Below are 21,455 nucleotides of genomic sequence, written 5' to 3' on the forward strand. Positions count from 1 at the left end.
TGCTAAATGAGTGCATGATGGGTCTCCCAAGCCTTGCAGACAGATGGAAATATAACCCACGTGTGACTTGTCCCATTCTACACAAGTGGTCTGACACATGGAGAAAAGACAAAGTGCACTGGTTCAGGCACCATTTTGTCATATCCCCTTGACGTGGCACAAAAGCTTTCGTTACAGCCCTTTCCCTCATTTGCTCCTCTTTCGCTTCACAAAGTGAACGTACAGCTAAAACATAAAATCATCATCCCGTACTATCTAGTTGGCGGCTACAGGAACATTTTAGGGCAAGGAATAAGAAGCAATGGATGTCAGTGAATCAGTCTTCCTATAAACGCAAGTAGGAAATGTCTTGGGAATGTAACATGTACCATGTTGAGTGGTACAGAAATTTCACTGAAATATTTATAGAAGCTGTTTCTAATAACTATCACAAATCGATTTTGCTGAAATAAGTCCTGAGCGAAATAGAGGTCACACAAACCATAAACACCATCACTATTGCTGGCTCTTGGATTCAAAGACCACCCACACTGCTGCCTCTGGGGAGATTTAATGTGCTCCAGATGACTCCGGAGGGAAACAGTGCAATATTAGGCACCCACGTCTACATTGCAGCCTTTACACATAAAAAGAAAAGAGTATCAAGATCTTTGTAGGACAAAACGTGGCTGAATCTATTATTTAATATAATAATAGTAGTAGTAGTAGTAATAGTAATAGTAATTATTCAAAAAAGAGGAAAGGCTAACTAATCCAAATCAAAACCCCAAATGGATATTCTCCCAGAAGAAGTCCCGCCTGTTGATGGTCTCTAGACACTCTTGTTCATCTTTCCTTTAAGAGGTATCACACCATTCCATGGTTGAAGCCAATTGTAACATTCTTAACATCATCAGTTTGACGGAAACTCATTCTGTTCATCAGTATGGAGACTTAATATTGATTCTGAAGCTCTGTTACTGGCTTGGTTTTCCACAATGGTTATCATCAGAGCCTCTAGCCACCATGTGCATAAAATGTGTAACGGGCCTGCAAGTGGTACTTCAGCCACACAACATAATGGCCCCAACCTCACCATTCTCACTCATCTTCCTTTGTGACATACGGATCCTTTCACTCTGCCAAATTCATTCCTTGGCTTTCCTTCCTTTAAGCCTGTCCTTACATGTGTTTCCTTCCTAGAAAAACTTTCTCCACCTCCCTTTCTCTGACTAACCAGGGTTTTTTCCATTTTGCAAAAACCAGATCCAATCTACATTTCTCTGATGTTCTCCAAGGGGTCCTCTGAATTTACTTTGTGTTTATTGCTAGCAATATTCATTCGACATCATTACTTATTGTATCGTACTGTTAGATCTATTTTGAAGCTAAATGTTTTCTTTTCCTGGCTAACTTTTAAGTTCCTTAACAGCATGGACCATGAATTAAGTCTACATTGTTTGTCTCCATAAAGCATTGCACATAAAGTATTAATACAATTCTATTAGCAGATATTTAAGACGATTGTACTTTAAGGGATATATGATCACTAATATTTGGGTACAACACAGTTAGGGTGTTCTGGAGAAATGAAACCAAAGAAACTGTTGGACTGATTTTGGAGATAACTTTGTTTAACTCAATACCAAGAGACATTATCATTGCATTCTGAGAACTCATTTCAGTAGTTTTGTGTCACGTATACCCTTGGGAGTTTGGACCCAAATAATATATTTAACGCTATGACTGAAAATTCATATCCCCATATTGGTTCTTTTGGTTGATCTCCCTTTTTGGAATGTTACATTTCTGTGATCAAGACATCTTGTTAAATTAAAAATAAATAAATAAAACTTGCATAATTCTATTCATGGCTATAGTAAGGATTCTTCCCAAAGATAAAACATGGATTCTTCATAAACACTGAGAAAAGTGGGGCACCACCTGCTACCAATTCTTTCAGATTCTCTCAGGAACGTTGTCATCTGGTTCTGATAAAGGAAAAATCCCTTTTAAATATAAAAATTTGTTAAATAAAATAACAATCTTCCATTCTTGCGTAACTCCAGCTAGTATTTTCTTACTCTCTCTTGTTTAATTCTGTTTTTGAATTGCTTATAGGTAAATAAGAATGCTAATTAAGAAAACAAGGATTCCATCTTGTGTAAAAGTTGTCCATTCATTAAATTCATGAACATTTATTGATGGACAAGAGTGGTCTAAATCCTAAGTCACTGGGTATAGTATTTATTTCTAAGTGTGCAAGAGTAATTAATACCATTTTCTGAGCCTTTTAGTTACTTGTTTGGAATGAGTACTCATCAGTTTTTGATCTCTAAGATTTCTCTACCAAAGACAAGTTTTATCTTTGGGTCTATAATGGAGACAGTCACTGAATCCATCACTTCACTCTTTTTAAAACCCTGCACTTAGAAGTAAATGGAAGAGAAATCTTGAAACTACTCCTCTTCAGAGGAAATGACTTTCACTCCCATCATCTTAGGACTAATCCTTCTTTAACCTTCCCGCCAAGTTCTCCACTCTCACCTAGGACTTCAGATTCAGATGCATGTGCATATCACTCTTACCAAGAAAACTAATTTTTGAAGAAACTTAAAGTTCCTTAGGAAAGCAGAATGGTCTAAAGCCAAGGGCATATTTCTAGGAAAAGAGCCATTTGAGGGCTTTCAAAAACATAACATATAAAAAAGCTCAGAGATTATTACCCATCCTTCTTTCTGTTTGATGACCTCGTCCCATTGGATGTGAGACTGGGTCGAAGAAATAAGTCCAGGAACGGTCCTCTTGGCTCTGCACTGTCACTCTTTGATTTTGATGGCTGTCACGGGCTGAGGCTGCTGTGACAATGCAGTTCAAGCAATTGTCAAAGTGTTAGTTGACATTTGGCCAGGGATACACTGATTTTTTAAAGACTTTATTTTCTATACAAGACAATGAAACCGTCTTCCGGATATAGAGGGCCAGGAAGTTGCAGAATGTTTCAGCAGGTATAGGTTCATTCATGCTCATTTTTCCTAGCAATCAGCATGTGAACTAGAGGTCACAAAAGCATTAACGACTTCTCCAGTGGGTAGATGAGAAGTTATAGACATCGAGTGAAGATGGAGGAGAAATAGTTCTTTACCCACACCATGTTGCCACCATCCCCTAAGGGAGGAAGTGTAGAAGTCCAAACACATGATGTCATTCCTAGACAACCACGGACCAGTGAAATGCACATCAGGCCAGTAGTGATTTAGAGAAGGAATCAGGTAACAGCTTCCCTTGAGATAAACATGAAAGTAAATGCCATTCATCTCAAAAGCATGAGTGGAATCTATTAGAAGCATCACCTTCTAACAATGAGATTTACGGCACAGTGGCATATAAGAATGCAGCATGTGCTTTGGCTTCACTCTGAGCCACTGAAGACGTATAGGTAGAAAAGATGACAATAGTAGACCCTTAGCAACAAACTACACCACATATCCAGTCACTGAATCCACTGCTCTGCCAGCTATGCATTCAGAAGCTGCCACACACCAGAAGAACATCATGCATTACATTCTATATTGCAAATAAAAACACAGGGATATTTCTCACTGATATTAAGTAACGATATGGAATTCACATTGTTTTGCAAGAATGCATCTTGCATGCATTTCAATATTTCTGTCACACAGACAAAAGAATCATGCACAGGAGCTGGTAGAGCCAAGTTATCTGGCATCACTTAGAAATGTTGACAAGATTGGGTCTAATCTCCCCAGTCCCACAATTCAAATATAGAGAAGGGGTGTTTTTTTATAAATCTAAGAAGAAAACATTGTACATTCAAGGAGAAATCTCCAAACAAACATGACAAAGGGCCAAATGACACCAGACAGGTGTTCTTCTCAAAATGTCTGGCTCCATTTCTTTGACTACTGAGGTTCTGACCAAAAGCTTTCTAACAAGCCCAGGATTTCACAGAACTGTGTTGTAAAGCCTGGACCCATATCATAGAGCAGATTCCTTTACAAAAGCAAAGGGAGTATTTTATAAGATCGGAGTCCCTGCATCCTCTTACTAGGGGATGCCCAAAATTAGATCTGAAAGTGACGTACATAAGGGCATATTCTCTGTGTCTCCTTATGTGCCTGTATCCATTTTTGTTCTGGTGATTTGTTACGTGCACTTAAGGGTTGGCTCTGTGTTGACTGAATGGTAAGTGATTAAGGAACTGTAACACCTTGTAACATTTCCTTCAAACTCTTCTTGTTCACTGTCTTCAACGCCCAGTACTTAACGCCAGAGGAAGTTTTCACCCAAGTCTGCCTCTGAAACCATCCATTACCAGTTGTCCCTGCTGTTGAATGAGAGTCTTCTTTTGGCATTTGGGGATATTCCCCAGGCCATCCATTCTCAAACCACTGCTCTTTCTGGGTAGCTGTTTCTTCCGTTGTACTAGTAGGGGGTGCCCGGGCTGTGAGAAGAATGTCAATTGTGAGCTGTTATTGTTCAATTAATTTCCTTACCAACACATATCTTTCTACCTTAAGAGCATATACATGTGGGAGAGAAGGTAGAAAAGGAAAGCAGGAAGGAGAGACACCACTGATACTCTTGAAAGGGATATTAGAAATCAAATGGCCCGATACTTTAGCTTTTCAGATGGGAAAACTGGGGCTCAAAGAAGCTTTGATTTGCTCAAAATCATATAGCCAGGTTGGTACAAAGTTAGAACCAGACCACGGTCTATGAATTCCAGTATTATTCTTATTTTACTAGAGTCTATGGCCTCATACGTCTTGTCTGAGAGAAATGTTCGTTGAAAAAACTTAACCTGTCTTCAGTGATTTTGGAGGGAGGAGTATATTATAACAGTCCATGACAAGACCAGCCTACTAGGGAGCCTTCTCAAAAGGTGGTCACATGACTCATAATTGCACACACTGGAAATACACCAGAAGTGCATGTGCCCAGCATGAAAGATGCTGGGAATGATTGAGATGCTACCCCACTGACATGTTACAAAGTTATGTCTGTGGAGCATCTAAAATTGCCAAAATGACTTTTTAAGAAAATTAATTCAGTGGAGAAAATCTTTTCTAGCCAGTGTTTGGCATTATATAAATAGTAGGAGTGTGTGACAGGCTTAAAATTTCAAACGCTCAGTGTTGTAACTGTCCAGTTTTAAAAAGGGCATAATGAATGAAATGAAATTGTAATGGGGTGCCTTTGGTAAAAACCAGAAAGCCACTGACATTTTCATCTGTAGCGACTAAGACTAAAGTTATAGTTCATCAAGTAAATGAGGGTGTTATAACACTGTATATCAACTATACCTCAATTAAAAAAAGAAATAAAAATGAGAGTGTATAAACTTGCCAAGCTGAAGTATATTTTGCAACTCGTAAAACTGGTTTATTTCATTATTTTAGAAATTAATATGCATGATTTGATAACTGCGAAGACATTTAAAAAATAAAACTTACTGTCCTTGTTTCAGCCTTGCATTGGCCAAAACATCCCTGGGGTTAACTGGTTATCCAGGGGGAGGGAAAAAAACCCCAAAATCTTAAGTTTTACCTCCCCCTGACTAAATCACTACCTCCTGACAAATAATAAAGTTAGAGAAAACACTGGGTGTAGTTACAAAAAAAGAAAAATTAACCCAAAACATAGACTGCATACTTAAAGTTTAAAAAAAAGGAAAAAAAATGTGCACACACACACACACACACTATTCTATACTACTTCTACCTCTCTCTTTATAAAACACAATGATCCTTTAAATATCCAGTAACCCCTTGTTGTCTTCAATATATGGGTTAGCAGAGTAATGGATTTCCATTGCAAATGACTCTCTTCTGGAAGTTGTAAATGTTCTTTTGATAATGCCCAGAATCACTTATGTTTTGCAAGTCCTGATAAAAGAATTGCTGCAGCAGTGCTGCTTTCCCTCTGTTAGGTTCTATTATGTCCTGTTTTGCAACTACCCTCCAGTAATCATGGCCCTCCCCCCCACCTTTTGACAATAGGATCATTAATTCCAAGCCTCTTAGTTTTCCACTTTTTAAGTACTAACCGTCTTAAATAATTTCTAAAATACACTGCTAGGACCCAAAGGGACTGGTACAGAATCCCATTCTGAAGAGACTTCTGTTTCTTATGTCCTTCCTCTATCAGAAGACTCTTTTGTTAACTCATCCTATAATCCACATGCGTATATCGAATCTGTTGGGGTCAATAATGAGATATAGGCCTGATGGGTGTATTCAGTACAATGTCCAGGAGGTAGTAACCGATTCAGTCCTAGCTGATGTCTGAAACTTTTCTTTTGTTGTCTGAAGACCTCCTCAAACCATGGATTCCCAAACTTCTTTGGCTTCTAAGTGATTGTTTCTTACATTTTTGCTTTAGGAGTATTCAAGGCTATGAGAATCATGGTTGAACCATAATTTCTAAAATGCTACAAGCTGTTATCCTAAATTAAAGCTTCTTTTATTCCAAACATCATAGGCATCTCTCTGAGAGATAGATAAAAAAAGAAGAGTATACACTTCTTACTTCCTTTTTTGTCCTATCCTCATAGGCCAGTAGTGAGACCTGAAATTGTTTTAGGAAACCTGAGATGTTTGCACATAAGTAAAAATAACAGCGTCAAAGCCTTCCCCAAGTTACCCTGGGCTTAAAAACAAAAAAAGAACAGTCAAGGAATTCATATATAGACCATCTGAGCGATTGACTTTCTTCCAAAGAGTACAAGGGATGCCTTTCTACAATGCAGCAAGGAACAGAATGTGAAAAAGAAACTGGATTCATCAAAGATCTTTATAGAAAACAAGAATTCCAAAGCTCCTTGCACTTGTCATGCTTTCTTTCCAGATCCCACTACTAAGCATCAAAAGAACACACTCTTCTTCATACATTTCCATAAAAACACACAAATTACCCAAATGGAACCTCTGGGAAACTTTAACACAAAAACTGTATGTCAGATATTTTTAAACATTTTAACTTTTTAAACATTTTGGCCTTTTGGGCCACCTGACAAGTTAGTATTTTATTCCAATTTCTAAGAAACTGTGTGCAGATCTGGCAGCTTTTCATGCTCTGGGGATAAAAGAAATTACTGCGTGGAAATAGAAGATGTAGCCAATGTCTGCAAAAAAGTCTTCCCCATTCTCTGGAGTGACTTCACTAACTCAACTAAACCAGAACTGATGACTGCCATCCTTCTTACTTGTGCTTGTAGGATGCTGGGTCTCCTCTTCATCATGATATCCATGGTGACTGAGAGAAGAGTGTGTTTCCTGGGTCCATTTTTCTCCGTAAGCACTGGTGCTACTTCTGTCCACATCTGTCGTGATGATGGTTATATACACTGTGACTTTTTATCAACCAACTTTTGATTGTTCTGTTTTTTCATTAAAGTACATGCCATCTAATGGTCGATGCCTAAATAGTACCTCTGAGTATCTCCTCTTAATACTTTTGAGTGAATTCACTAATATCTCCCAAGAGAAAACCAACGGGCATGGAAATTTCTTAATGACTACCTGTTATTGTACTACAACCACTTTATCAAGAGCAGCACCACAAACCATTTTAATGTATTCATTTTTATTTATTTATTTATTTATTTTTTTGCGGTACGCGGGCCTCTCACTGTTGTGGCCTCTCCTGTTGCGGAGCACAGGCTCCGGACGCGCAGGCTCAGCGGCCATGGCTCACGGGCCCAGCCGCTCCGCAGCACGTGGGATCTTCCCGGACCGGGGCACGAACCCCTGTCCCCTGCATCGGCAGGCGGACTCTCAACCACTGCGTCACCGGGGAAGCCCCGTATTCATTTTTATAATGAAGCAACATACAATGTCTTGTGCCCAGATGATATAATTGACAAATGACTCCTAAGCTGAACTGAGTATCCTCATGAAAGTTCACTAAGATCTGTGATGAGATATTAACTGGATTTCCCACTGTGTCCCGATGATTGACCTCTGCAGCATCAAAGACTCTGAGGGAAAAAAAGTCTTTAATTAAGTATGTGTAACCCATTACCAGTCATCCTTGTGGTTGTCTGAAGTGATACTTCTGGATTCGAATGGCCTGGGCTCGGTTGCGTCCAATCCTGGTTCTGTTGTGGGTGGTTAAAAACCCGTGGCGTGGTTGAAACTGTGATAATGATGATTGAAGTAATTAGGAGAATGTTATTTCTTGAGCCTTCACCACTTGTTCTGCATATGTCTCCCTTCTTTAGTCTATAGAGTAAGTCATCTATACCAGGCTGTATAGATGGTTGAGTGGAAATGAAGGGAAAGCAGACAGTGCCTTCAGCTTGCTTCAGCCATACTGTTAAGCATCTCAGTGTCCTTTGCATTCTGTCAGAGAACACGTAGGGGTCAGAACATGAGATCTTCTGGAGAAAGCAGCCAAAGAAGCTGCAGCAGCAGGAAGAACAGCTTTGAAAACACCAGCCCTACACCAAGGAGAACCAAAGACGTCAGCGCTTTGCCTGTCCATGCGGTCTATAAGGACCCTCTGCAATGGAAAGCCCAAGGAATCTGTAACACTGCCAAGTGTGCTACATGTAGAGCCTCAGGCTGAAGAGTAGATACCTGAAAAGTTATACCATGATGACCACTTTACATCATGAGTAGTTTTGCTGGGGAAAGAAACACCCTGCGCAGTCAGAGCTTTCCTATAGTTGATTCTAACAAAGAATATCTACCTGGAACAGCCATGTGATTTAGCTGTACATTGCTGAATATTTATATTTATCAAACTCCTAGGGTATTCCCATCAAACACAAAGCATTTCATGAGCAAGCCATTCATAGCCAAAGAAAGAAAACCAAGATGCACACATTCAGTAGAAAACACCACAGGTAACCAACCACCATCACAGCAGCTCCCCAAAGATAAAAAGGGGCATACATCCACCAGTGCCCTGATACTGTCACCCAAAATGATAGGGCTGGAAGAGGAGATGCACCTGACAGAAGAACCAGGACAAAATCAGAATCAATGTCTTTTCTGAAAGGTTATTTGCAAATACATCCTAATTCTTTCAAACTTTATTTTGATACCCAAATAATACAAAACTCTTTTCAGAACTATAATACTATCAGCTCTATTTCACAAGTTAATAAAATCAGGTTTAGAATCATTAACTACATTCTCAGTAAGCATGAAAAACTGGCAGTTATCATACCCCTATAGAAGAGAGAGGGCATCATGCTGAATTACGTGCACAGGTGCCAAGAAGAAAAGTGAGCTGAAATCGGAAAATATGCCACAGAGATGAAATAATATCAAGGGAAGTTTTCCCCTGGAGCTTGATGATACAATTTATTTTCAGGTTGATCTGTTTGGCTTGCCACTCAAGAGGGTTTAGTTTCTCAAGTGTCAAGACCACATCTTTCCTGATGCCCGACTTAGAAGATGTGGCCACATCCTGAACCCAGCAGACAGTATAATAGTAAAGCTCCAGTGTCTTGGGGTATTTGGTTTTCTTTTTGAAGTAACTAAAGAGAGTTTCTTTGTTAGGTCTCTAAGCTCTGCAGGGGTGTCCAACTAAGGAATACACTACTTGAAAGCTTAGATATAAAGCATATAGTTCATCTCGAGTATTTGTTGTATCGATGTCATATACTCAGACGCCTCCGGCCTAAGCTATGCTTTTGGACCCCTCCCTCCTGGGGTGCTGTCCTTTTGGGGATGAAACCCTCAGGTTCCAATTGGATGGACAGGACTTCTGTGACCTGAGAGAGCTCATGTAGCACCTCAAAGGCACATCTTCTCTAAAAAAAAAAGGCAGAGCTGTGATGGAGTCAGGTTCAGGATCTCATCTCAGTGCAGCAATATCTCAGATCATGACGGGTATGTATAGGACACTCAGTCATTTGGCAGAATATTAGACCAACCTTTGAATTTTTTTAAAGGACCTTTCAGCTCAATTTCCATCTCTGTTCTCAAAAAGTTTTATAATTGTCACGAATTTGGATACTATCATGCAATGGTTTCACTATTTGTTTTTAATAATTGGCACTGTTTTGTTACATAGCTCAGCTTTAACACATAAATAAACAAAACAGGAAGTACCTGAGGCATTAGAAATTTTATAAAAGATATTTTTTCCATTTCTCCTCCAAATATATTTTGGCTTCCATTAAAAAAAATCAGTTTTTTCCTTCATAATCTCATCAAGGTATAATTAACCTGTGATCATAGGCTTATGCTCAATTTTCATATTGACTATTTCCTAAGATCGATACTCTTGGGCATCACTCAGATTAATCGATAAGCCTGGCATAGATGGTTCTACAGGAATTGATTATTCTTACTGGTGCTGGAGATAAAATCTTCATCATCATCAATGTCTGATCCAGAATAACTGGGGTGTCTGTCACTTTCATCTTCATTTTCTTCAGTTGCCTCCCAGCCTGCTGAGATGATATTTGAATCCGTACCTGTTGTGGTGACTTGCATTAGTGGCTGAGCTGGATGCCAAGCAACCCATTTGACAAAGGAAGAAAATCAGGCACAGAATGTATAAAAGGATTCCCAAGATCATAAGAAGAAAGTGAGAGATTTGACTTCTATACCCCAAATTCTTATATTCTGGTCTCTGAAGCTAATGTATAGATCTAAAAACAGCTGGCTATGATCTTCACAACTGAACACTCTTTTTAAGGAAGTTAAAGAATAAATATGGACATAACCCTACCAAACAAGTAAAAGAAAAAACAGGCCAATAAACACAGCCCCATGCTTTCAGATGCATTTATTATTAGCTTATTAACCATATGCCATGAAAGCTAGGGTGTCAAGAATAGAACGAAAAGGTTTCACACGTGCCTATTTGTTTTATCAAGCCACCTTCAGTAAAACCTTGGAATCTAAACACGTCAGTCATCTCTAAAAATCCCTTAGTTGTATTCACTATTTGCTATTCACCCAGCTATGAGGTTTGATCTTCTCTAGCATTCGATTACTGTAGCTCTGAACGCAAATGAAAGCTATACTGCAGTTCCCATCAATACTTTAGCATGTAGCCAAAAAAACAAAATTAGTCAATTAACAGAGAAATTTTGCAGGGCATTTATTAGTCAACCAAAAGGGTTGACTAGAATGGACTGTAGCCAATATTTGGGAAAATTCTCACTTTTTCCCTTTTGGATGCAATCCTAGGAAAGGAGATGGAAAGCTTCCACCTCTTCGCAGTGGTTACTGTAGATGTCTCTTTACTAGAAAGGGGTTTCCTATATTTTGAATGAGACTCATGCTATCTTTCAGAATGACCATTTATCTTTGCATCCTACGAGTATCTATCCCAAAAACAGTTCCACTGATGGAGATTTTTGTGAGCTCTCCCTATGCTATTTTATTTTCTCATGAAAAGTCAAGAACTTTTTTATCACTTCAGTCATTTTAGAACATCTTTCAGAGTCAAAGTTCTGTTCTGTCATCGAGAAAGACCTAGCCCCCTTCTCCAGCTCCCATATTAGCCTCCTCCTGGGCTATATTAATTCTATAGAATAGAAAGAAGAAATCTGCTTATTAGTACTAAGAAGTCAAACATATAGATCTCAGGGTCATGAAAAACATTTGTGAAACCAGCATGAACTTTAGACTTTGACAGTATCCCCGAGGTTAATGAAGATTACTGAAGACTGCCAAGAAAACATAAGAAATGAGATAATAATAACTCGTTACCAGCCATTACTGTTGTGGTATGAAGATGAATCTTGGATGCTGATGGCTGAAACCACCAAGAAAACCAATCCTGGGCTCCTTGCCTCTTGGTTGCTGTTTTGGAAGTTGTACCACTAGTGCTCATCACAGCTGTTGTAACCATAATTGAATTGATTGTTGAAAGGTTAATTATCAGTGCCTAAGAAATAGCATTGTATGTGCTTTCATTCTTTTACCACTCAAGAGTCATCTATGCATGATACAGATGGCGGAAAGAAAGGGAAAAAGCACAGAAGTTCCATTTCTTTCCAAGGCCCAAACCAGGGTTCAAAGAATGTCAGAGATGGAAGGATCTTAAACAGCATCTGGTTCATACTCCTCAACTTGAAGATGAAAAAGCTGTGCTGGACAGACCTTGACTTGTCTGAAGTTAGGATGATTAATCAAGAGAGAAGTCTTGAGGAGAGCATGAGAGCTGTCTTTGAATTTTGAAAGGTGATAACATAAACAAGGGATTAAAGTTTTGTTTGTGTTCCTAAAAGGTCAAACTAGGACCTGTGGTGAGAATTTCAGGGAGATCAATATTCTTCCAGATGTTAGATTTAAAAAGGTAATAATCTGAACTCTCCAACAATGACAATATTATACAGAAAGTATTATAACCCCCACCATCAGAAAGAGCACTTAGCAGGAAAATTGTGTCAAAGAGTAAACGATTGGAAATGTTGATGGAACGAGACTGTTTAAGATCCTCTCCACATCTGAGAGTCTTTGATGCTAAAGGATGATGAGTCCTCGTGCATTCTATCTTGGTCAACCAATATCATCCTGCAAGAATTTAGGGTATGACACTTCTGCCAGCAGTCCCACACACATAGCCCCAGCAACCCCTGATACGTGCAAGAAGGACACATGAGGTGGAAGCCTGAAAGAGATGCCATTCCACTTTAGTTGGCATCCAAATTCCCTAGCAGCCCTGCCCATGGTCGCTTTTATATCAACACTAGATTTTGCAAAGCAGAACAGAACATTTTGAGACCCAGTTTTTGAAAATAGGATAATCAATCAGGAAAGACAAACGAAGATGAAGTGACCCAATGATCTCACTAACAAGACCAGAAGCAAGAGTCTTGACTTGAAAACTTCCAAAGACTGCCATTTCTGCAACCATGATGTGCATCAGAAGAACAGTAGAGAATAGTAGACAAAAAACTGAAAAAAGTTCAAGCAGAGAGGCTGAAACCATCATTAAATCGCCAAGTACAAAAGTAAAGTGAATTAGATTTCTTTTTTCCAGTTATCAAGAAAGCCCAGAAGTGTCACAAGATGAAGTACTGACAAGACCTTTTCCTTCACAGTGTTTGTACTATGAAGATGAACATTGTCAACATTTAAAAAATACCATTTTTTAAATTCTGCAGTCAGTCTCTCTCTCTCTCCAGCATTATCTTAATCAGTATGATATGCAATCATAACATAACATCAGTACTATTTTCCTCACAGGAGTATTTGTGAAAATAAAAAATACAGTTTATTCAATGTATTATAAGCTAAGCAAATGTAAAGGACCATTTTCATAACTCTTTTCCTGCATAAAAAATGCTTAATTATTTTGAAATATGGCCATATCCTCCATCAACGAAAGTTAGTAAGTGAAGGTATGCTTATAATATCCCATTGTTATAGGCTTTGAATCTTTTTTCCGCAAAAGCTCTCAAACTCTCAAAAACACTTTATATTGATTTAGAATTAACAGTCATACATCCAGGGAGCTTTTTAGAGGCTTAGATTTTGATATAAAGCAACAGGTCACTTCCCACACTTTATAGTTGAGGTATCAGATGTCCAAACAATTGTTCAGGGCCTATACTTTCCATCTGTAAATCAGTATTTTCCTCTATTATTATTACTTGCTGTGATAATTAGATCAGTGGAAAGTAGGAGTATGCATTTTCTAATAGACTTCTTTCAAGAGGACATGTTCTGAATTAATCTCTTAATTGAAGCTCTGAAGGAAAAATAATTCTGATTCTACGTGCATGTTGCCAAAGGAAAACAAGTAGGACATTGGGCAGAATCCAGTCATGTCCCCAGATCTGTGGGCCTCTCTGTTAAATGAAATGGTACCAAGATCCTGTTCTCAGGATGGTGACAGAACATCAGTAGGAAACTTCAGCATGATAATGGTGTCCCTTCCGTTAACATTGAAAGGCTTGGCATTTAGGACAACAGATAAGCAAAAGACCTAACAGTTGACCTGCCATTGCTGTTGTTGTCTGATCCTGAGTCTGAGGCTGTGAATTACCAAATGGGGGCCATATCCAATTATTTTGCTCCTGAGCTGCTGCATTCCCACACACATAGCCCCAGCAACCCCTGATATGTGGAAGCAGGCTGTTTGAGGGCACCGTTGAAGTAACTGGATCGATTATGAAAATATCATTTTGTGAGGTCTTTCTAGAAAACCTTTACTCTCAGTCCTGTCTATATAAAATGTATGCATATACTATAGAGTGAAGATTAGGGAAGAGTGAGGCCTGATTTTATCTTTCCAGTCTCCTAAAGTCTCTTAGAATCTCAGGACAACATCAGAAATGCAAATTCTGTATGGATAGCCACAGAGTGCTACCCATTCTTCAAACGGAGACCCCTCAATACAGGCTCAGAACAAACCCAAGTAGCAACTGAATAACCGTGATGGAAAAGAGATTTTATAGCTACCTGATTGGGTGACCCAGCCATGAACTGGATCATTCATTTATTTTCGGAATATCTTTAGAGGTGCTTGCTTGTATCTTTTGGATCTGTCTATCATTTTACCCAGGAAGCTTGTGATGACAACTGGCATTTCAAAGTTCCACCCACACTCATTAATCTCAAGTCAAGCTTTATACTTGAGCAGGAACTTTGCAAAGGGTGTGTATTCAAAGTGTTGAAATCAGATAAAGCTTTGTCAAGTATCCATCTAACACTTTCTGTCACTTTTAATTCTAATTCAGAATGTGTTTCCCGAAAAGAAACACAACTGCCCAAGTTAGAGAAATTCTGGACTCTATGCAAATTAGAGAAAGGATAATCGGTGCTATTTTGCAATTTGAAATCTCCCACTTGACTCTCAAGCTAGACTTGAGTTGAGAATGTTTCCCTGTAGAAGAAGAATGGCAAAGATCATCAGGATAAACATCTAAACCAGGTGAGATTTTTAAAAACCATTTTGAGTCATATGCACCCTTGAAAATCTGATATAAGTTATTGCTTCTCTCCTCGAAAAACAGATCCTACACATACGTATTCTCAAAGTTTTGCATATTTTTGGTGGCTCTTAAATAGCTTATGGCCTGTCATTGAACCTACTGGATGTCCATGAACTCCAGGTTAAAAGCTTTGACTCTATACACACCCAATGTCAACTACCTACACAACATGCTCTATGCTACAAAGGACACATTTGCACAGAATAGACTAGAGAGATTGGAACCAATTTCACCACTGATGCCCCCAGATAAACCTAGGCATCCCCTTGGAAAATCTGCAAATTTTCCACTTTCCACCACTTTCTTACCTCAGTAACTTTATTAAAGATGCAGAACTCTGGACACCCTCACCCTATAGTACATCAGATAGAGACCAACAGGAAGCAAACATACAAAAGCAAGACAGAAATAGGCATTATTTCTGTCTTCCTAAAAAGAGGTGTATGCGATTTGGGGAAAATGAAAAAAGCTACTGCCAAGACAGCAGAGTTTTCAATTTTCCCCACTCAAGTAGATCATGCCAGACCAAAAAATAATAATAATGATAAAAATTTTAAATATATATATTTATATATATACACACACACACACATATATTTTTCTTTTACACCCAGATGACAAGGAACTAGAGAGTTCCAAGGCAGGAGTCTGCTTCCTGAATTAGTTTAAGTTTTTGGATTCCAAAGAATTCCTGATCACCAATAGAAGAAAGGCTTATGACATGCCTCCAGGAAAGCACTTCCAAAAACAACATTTATAATAGAAAGCCTGCTGGAAGTCAAAACCTACCCAGATGGTCGTTCTCACTGGCTCTCCCTATTGCCACCCACTAAGGACCCTCAAGGATGGAATCAGCCACACAAGCCAAAGATACTCTTCTCTGTGCTCAGCCAGCCCTCCTCTTGACTTCTGCCCTCCTGTACGCATTAGAGGGGATTTGCAATCACTCCCTCCTGGTAAGTCCCAACTCTGAGTCCAACACTCATGAGGTTTTGGGATTCTCCTCACTGGGCTTAGAAACTATGGTCTATTCATGAACCAGCGCTAACTTGTTTGAGTACACCATACGCTATGTTCAAGTTTCTACCTGATTCTTTTCTTTGACACCTTTCTTCCCATGAGCTGATTTATTTGGCGCTGCCGTAATGGGTTCTATAGCACTTCCATGACTCTCAGGTTGGCTCTGGACTCACTCTGCTGGGCATACACGTCTCTCTCTTCCTAAACTACTGAAACTTAACTAAGCGCTCTGGAAAGAGGAAAACACAATTCTTTTCTCAACCCAAATCCTGAACTATTTGTATTTAAGTAAACATACTTTTAACTAAATCATTTCCTTGATTTCTGAACAGTATATAGGCTCCGTGAAGGTAGGTCCAACTCTGAGTCCCTAGTAACTAGAGCAATGTCTTGCACAGAGAAGACCTCAAATACCAGTTGAATGAATGACTAGGTTACTAATCCTTCTTCTCCTCAATATTACTTTCTAATGGTGTTTACCAATAGGTCCCAGGCATTAGAATAGCTTGGTACGTAGTAGGTCTTCAAAATATGTTTGCTGACTAAGGCAGGAGAGGCGCGGTCCTTTAAAAGATGTGCTATGAATGTTTATAAAATGTCCTCATTGCATTTTTTAAAGGACATGTGAAATACTATTTCTCTATAGGCTGTCAGCAGCTTGAATGTTAATTTCATCTGGTTCCCACAAGATATCTTTTGTCACTATTTTCTTCTTTGGTGGGAAATGGTGCTTTAGGATAGACCCGATCTGCTTCCTGCTGAGACCACTAGTTGTTGCGTTTGCCAACATCTGACAAAATTGCATGTCCTGATGATAAACCCCTTCAATGTGGCTACTTTATGAAGGCAGGGAACTCAAGAAGCAGCAAGTAACTAGCAGCCCACCTGCCTGGTCTGCAGAAACTTCTCTCAAGAAGGGTTGTCCATGGAATTACAGACAATACAGTGACACAATCTTTGGAGAGCTAATAATCTGGGAAATCATGGGAAGTTTGAAAATATGTGCTTTTTGAAATGTTTCAGAGAATCTGAGGAGAATGATCACAACCCAACCCTATTTGTATCACCCTTCTCAGCCAGATGCTAACAGAAATTTAAGACACTGTTGAGAAAGTAACCTTACATTAAAACCTAAGTGTCCATCGACAGATGAATGGATAAAGAAGATGTGGCACCTATATACAATGGAATATTAGCCAGCCATAAAAAGAAACGAAATTGAGTTAGTTGTAGAGGGGTGGATGGACCTAGAGACTGTCATACAGAGTGAAGTAAGTCAGAAAGAGAAAAACAAATACTGTATGCTAACACATATATATGGAATCTAAAAAAAAAAAAATGGTTCTGAAGAACCTAGGGGCAGGACAGGAATAAAGACGCAGAGGTAGAGAATGGACTTGAGGACACGGGGAGGGGGAAGGGTAAGCTGAGACGAAATGAGAGAGTGGCATGGACATATATACACTACCAAACGTAAAATAGATAGCTAGTGGGAAGCAGCCGCATAGCACAGGGAGATCGGCTCGGTGCTTTGTGACCACTTAGAGGGGTGGGATAGGGAGGGTGGGAGGGAGACGCAAGAGGGAGGGGATATGGGGATATATGTATATGTATAGCTGATTCACTTTGTTATAAAGCAGAAACTAACACATCATTGTGAAGCAATTATACTCCAATAAAGATGTTAAAAAAAAAAAATCCTAGTGCTCTGGTGATTTCCCTGGCTTCTGGGTGATGAGGAATAGAAAAGGGCCCTGTCTGGAGCATTTGCAAACCAGTAAATTTCTGCCACGCTCTTTGAAGACCCGAGTTCCACCCCTCAAGAGCCATAGCCAGGAAAAGAGAAAATCCACACCATAGTAGGAAAGCTGCTGCAGAAGCAGATGCCCTATTTGAGCGTGAATAATCCTCCACAGGAGGAATGCAGCCCATCTGGAAACCTGTTGTAAAACAAACCATAAGGGAAAAGCAAAGAAGGAAGCAGAGGAGGAGACAAGGGGAACATGTAAACACCTTCCAATGAAAGTGAAGCCCCGGGACCAAACACCCAAAGAAATCTAAGGCAGTGTTTACATATTTGCACTCCAGCTGTCCCAAAGTAATGACACCCACATAACCAAGCAAGAATTAAGAACCTTCCCCTACCAGCTGGGATAGCAAACTTTTAAGCAGATTACTTTGATCAGGTATGCTTCCTTAGACCAAACACAAAGGAATTGCTTAGCAAATCATGGGTGGTGAATATGACTAATTATTACTCAATTAATAATATGAATATAAATCAGGTTAAAACCTAAAAATATAAAATTAAACTGAGAAAAGTAGCAGATGAAATGGCATGCATATACTATGATCACAACTTTATGAAAACAACCTTATCCACAGATGGATAAGAACAAGAAGGAAACATGCAAAAATGAAAATAGCTTCTGCATCAGGCTTGAACTGTCACCATATCTCTGGGACAAGAGAACAAGGGAAGTTCTTCTGAAAAACCTCCAATATGGTACTTCTTGTAGATGAAAAAAAAAAAGGTAGGCGGTAGCAGTCAATGCATACGGTGCACTGACGACCACAGCAGCCCGCCTCCCCAGGTGATGTCACCACCTTCTAGAGACGGAGGCAATCAACAGGTGAGCGGGGATCGCTCAGGAAGAGCAGAGACGTTTTTTGCAAACGAACTGCTATTGGAAAGCACAGTGATTCATTCTCCTTACTGGTAGCTGGGGTAGTCTCTGGGTTGCTGGGGACCCAGGGACTATCTTGGTCCGAGGTCGGGTACACGGTTGGAAGATGGGTGTGGAAGATGTTGTAGCCCCCTGAAGTGCTTCTCTCACTGGAGGATCCACTGCTCATGTCCTCCTCGGGAGTGGTGCTGGGGTTGATGTCATCGGGGTTAGTTCTGTATTCCCCTTTCTTGGTGTACCGGGTGCCGTCACGGTTAACAATAGCTGGGAGACAGAGAAGGCACTTTCAGAGCTGGACAGCTGACGTTTTCCGACTGCAGGAAAACTGTGGCTTATCTTAGAAGACTTCAAAGCTATTTTTCTTTTTTATGAAGCAAACCAACACCTAACTACCTCTCTAGTTGGGGGGATAGAGTGACCGATGCACTAAGAAAGTGAACTCTCCCTGCCCACCCACACACCCTGGAAATGCGGTGGGGGAAAAAGGGTGTGTTTGGGAGTCCCCAGGTTCGAATCCCAGCTTCGTGTGGCTCTAGACAAGGTAGGTAACCCTCTGAGCTTCAGTTTCATCATTTGTAAAATAGGGATGATACTACCTTCTGCTATGAGCACTATATGATATGTTGTATGGAAAGTGCTTAGCGTAGTATTCAAGACAGAGTTGGTGCTCAATAAGTGATAATTCTCCTGCCTGGTCCCTAGCCTCCCTTCTCAAGTGCATGTGATATTTGTTGCTATTAATTCCACCAATTTCGAGAAAGGATTTGAAATAGGAGACAAAGAAGTGATCGGTCTCAGCAGGGAATATACAAGCATAACTCATTTATTTGTGCTTCACTTTATAGCTTCACAGATACTGTGTTTTACACCTTGAAGGCTTGTGGAAACTCTGCGTTGTTAGATAATGGTTAGCATTTTTTAGCAATAAAATATTTTTAATTAAGGCACGTTTTTTTAAAACATAATGCTATTACACACTTGGACTACAGTATAGTATAAATGTAATTTCTCTATGTGCTGGGAAACCAAAACAATTTATTGCAATATTCACTTTATTGCGGTGGTCTGAAACCTAACCCGCAATACCTCTGAGGTATGCCTATAAATTTAAAAATCCACAAAGAATTAAATTTTCTTTCTAAGCGGCAAATGTTGTCAGTTTAAATGAACTTCCAGTCCTGGCTAAGAAATCAGCATGCTTAAATATCGACAGAGCCTCTGCCATCTTCTGTGAAATTCAACCTAAAATGAAGAAGCACAGATGTGTACAAAGGTCAAAGTCTTTGGTTTAAACAAGCAGATGACTAGAATGACAGGAGGAGAAAGAGCATTGTTCTCCTCTAAATGTGTTTGTTGCCTTCAAGCATGGGTCACTCACGTCACAAGTGTGCATTTAGCGGAAATGATTTTCTGCTGTATGGCATTGGTAGGACTAATGAGTCTGTCTGTCTGCCTATCTAGATTGCCCAAGTAGAACTATTAATAAAACATAAATTTGAAAACATTCCAAAGTCTCAATCACCCTAATTATCTCTGCAGATAAAGCTCTGACGAGAAAATATGACTAAACTTGAACAGGTCTAGACTTTGAGAGAGATCTGTGGGGACCAAGGAAATGGGGCATTTATTGAGCATCTACTATGGGCCAGGAGTGCATCAGACACATTATCTTTCTTAATTTTCATGACAAATTTCATATGTTGTTTCATTACTCGGATGAGAAAACTGAGGCTCAGATCACCCGGGTGGTAAAGAACTAGGATTTCAAACCAGGCCTGATGTAGACAGCACACCTCACAGTGCAGGCCTCCCCTTCCTTTTCCAAGGTATAGGCCAGGGGCAATCTCTTTCCTAACTGTGGGGGGCTGGAACCGTGTGGTCCAGGACGATTCTGGTCCCCCTGCCACCATCATCACTGTCCCCATGCACACGGAGGGGTCTGGCTCTTAGGAGGCAGAAATCCAGCCTCCTCGTCACTGTGATACTTCTCAAAAAATGAGGCTCAGAGTCGATCAGGTCAAGGTTAACAGGTTGACCTATTTGAAAGTTCTGGCTGAAATATTCTGTTTTCCACAGTGCTAACTGCCTACTTCTGAGGATAATCAAGATGGTTTCAGGTCGACATGTTGTAAATCATGCTGAAACGCATATCAGGAAGTTTGTATCCTTTATTATCATTTTTCAATACTCCAGTTAAATCAAACAGAAAATTTGGGGGGCCAGAATGTCCCTACCCCTGACCCTTATCAATCCCTGTCTCTGAGAGAGAGAACATAGCTCAGACTCAGAGCCTTCAGCAGCTAGAATTTAAAAACATCATTTAATTTTTCTTACATTTATTTTTAAGGTTACGTTTTATTTATAATCAGAGATGTTGGCTTTCCATTTGCAGTTTTTTTTTAATGTATTTTAAGTAGAAAAGAATGGGTCAATTAAATGAAAAATATCAAGTAAAAGATAGTTCTGTGTCCACAGAGATGCCAAAAAAATGTGAAAGTTTTCAGATGACTGATGTTTGAGGAACAATGTATTGGGGTAAACCAGAGAGCAGTTTTAAGTCATCGAAGGAAAAGGGGAAGGGATGGTAAATCATAGCCACTGTCCCTAACCTTAGGGAAATAAGTGTTATTTTATAAAACATAGAAAATGGACCTCATCCTTTCTCCAAGAATAGGAAAACTCAATCAAGGTTAAAAGAGATACGTACTTATGGTAATTGGTCCTTCAAAGGTATTGGGCAGGTCTGTGACTGATGTGCAGTCTTCTTCAGGTGGAGCTATGAAGTAGAAAAGAAAAAAAAAGGCATAAGAACTTGAAAAAAATAGGAGCCTAAC

The 21,455-nt window shown here is 39.6% G+C and overlaps 1 protein-coding gene across 9 annotated transcripts in view; it reads right to left on the reverse strand.

The window, feature by feature from the left end:
• The window catches only part of CD44 (CD44 molecule (IN blood group)), an 85,943-nt gene that overhangs the window by 19,261 nt on the left and 45,227 nt on the right, over positions 1-21,455 (reverse strand). For 3 of the 9 annotated variants that reach the window (XM_070046241.1, XM_070046239.1, XM_070046237.1), the window contains exons 4-7: positions 21,329-21,397; positions 18,652-18,885; positions 4,316-4,444; positions 2,706-2,837 (exon numbers count right to left, since the gene is read on the reverse strand). In XM_070046241.1, coding sequence (XP_069902342.1) covers positions 2,706-2,837; positions 4,316-4,444; positions 18,652-18,885; positions 21,329-21,397 — 564 coding nt within the window. Of the gene's footprint in view, positions 1-2,705; positions 2,838-4,315; positions 4,445-7,207; positions 7,325-8,025; positions 8,140-10,309; positions 10,436-11,681; positions 11,811-18,651; positions 18,886-21,328; positions 21,398-21,455 lie in introns of all 9 variants that reach the window. The other 6 variants (XM_030864728.3, XM_070046242.1, XM_030864723.3 and 3 more) reach the window with 4 other exon arrangements.

This window comes from Globicephala melas, chromosome 8 (assembly GCF_963455315.2).
Source record: "Globicephala melas chromosome 8, mGloMel1.2, whole genome shotgun sequence".
In the NCBI taxonomy this organism is placed as follows: domain Eukaryota; kingdom Metazoa; phylum Chordata; class Mammalia; order Artiodactyla; family Delphinidae; genus Globicephala; species Globicephala melas.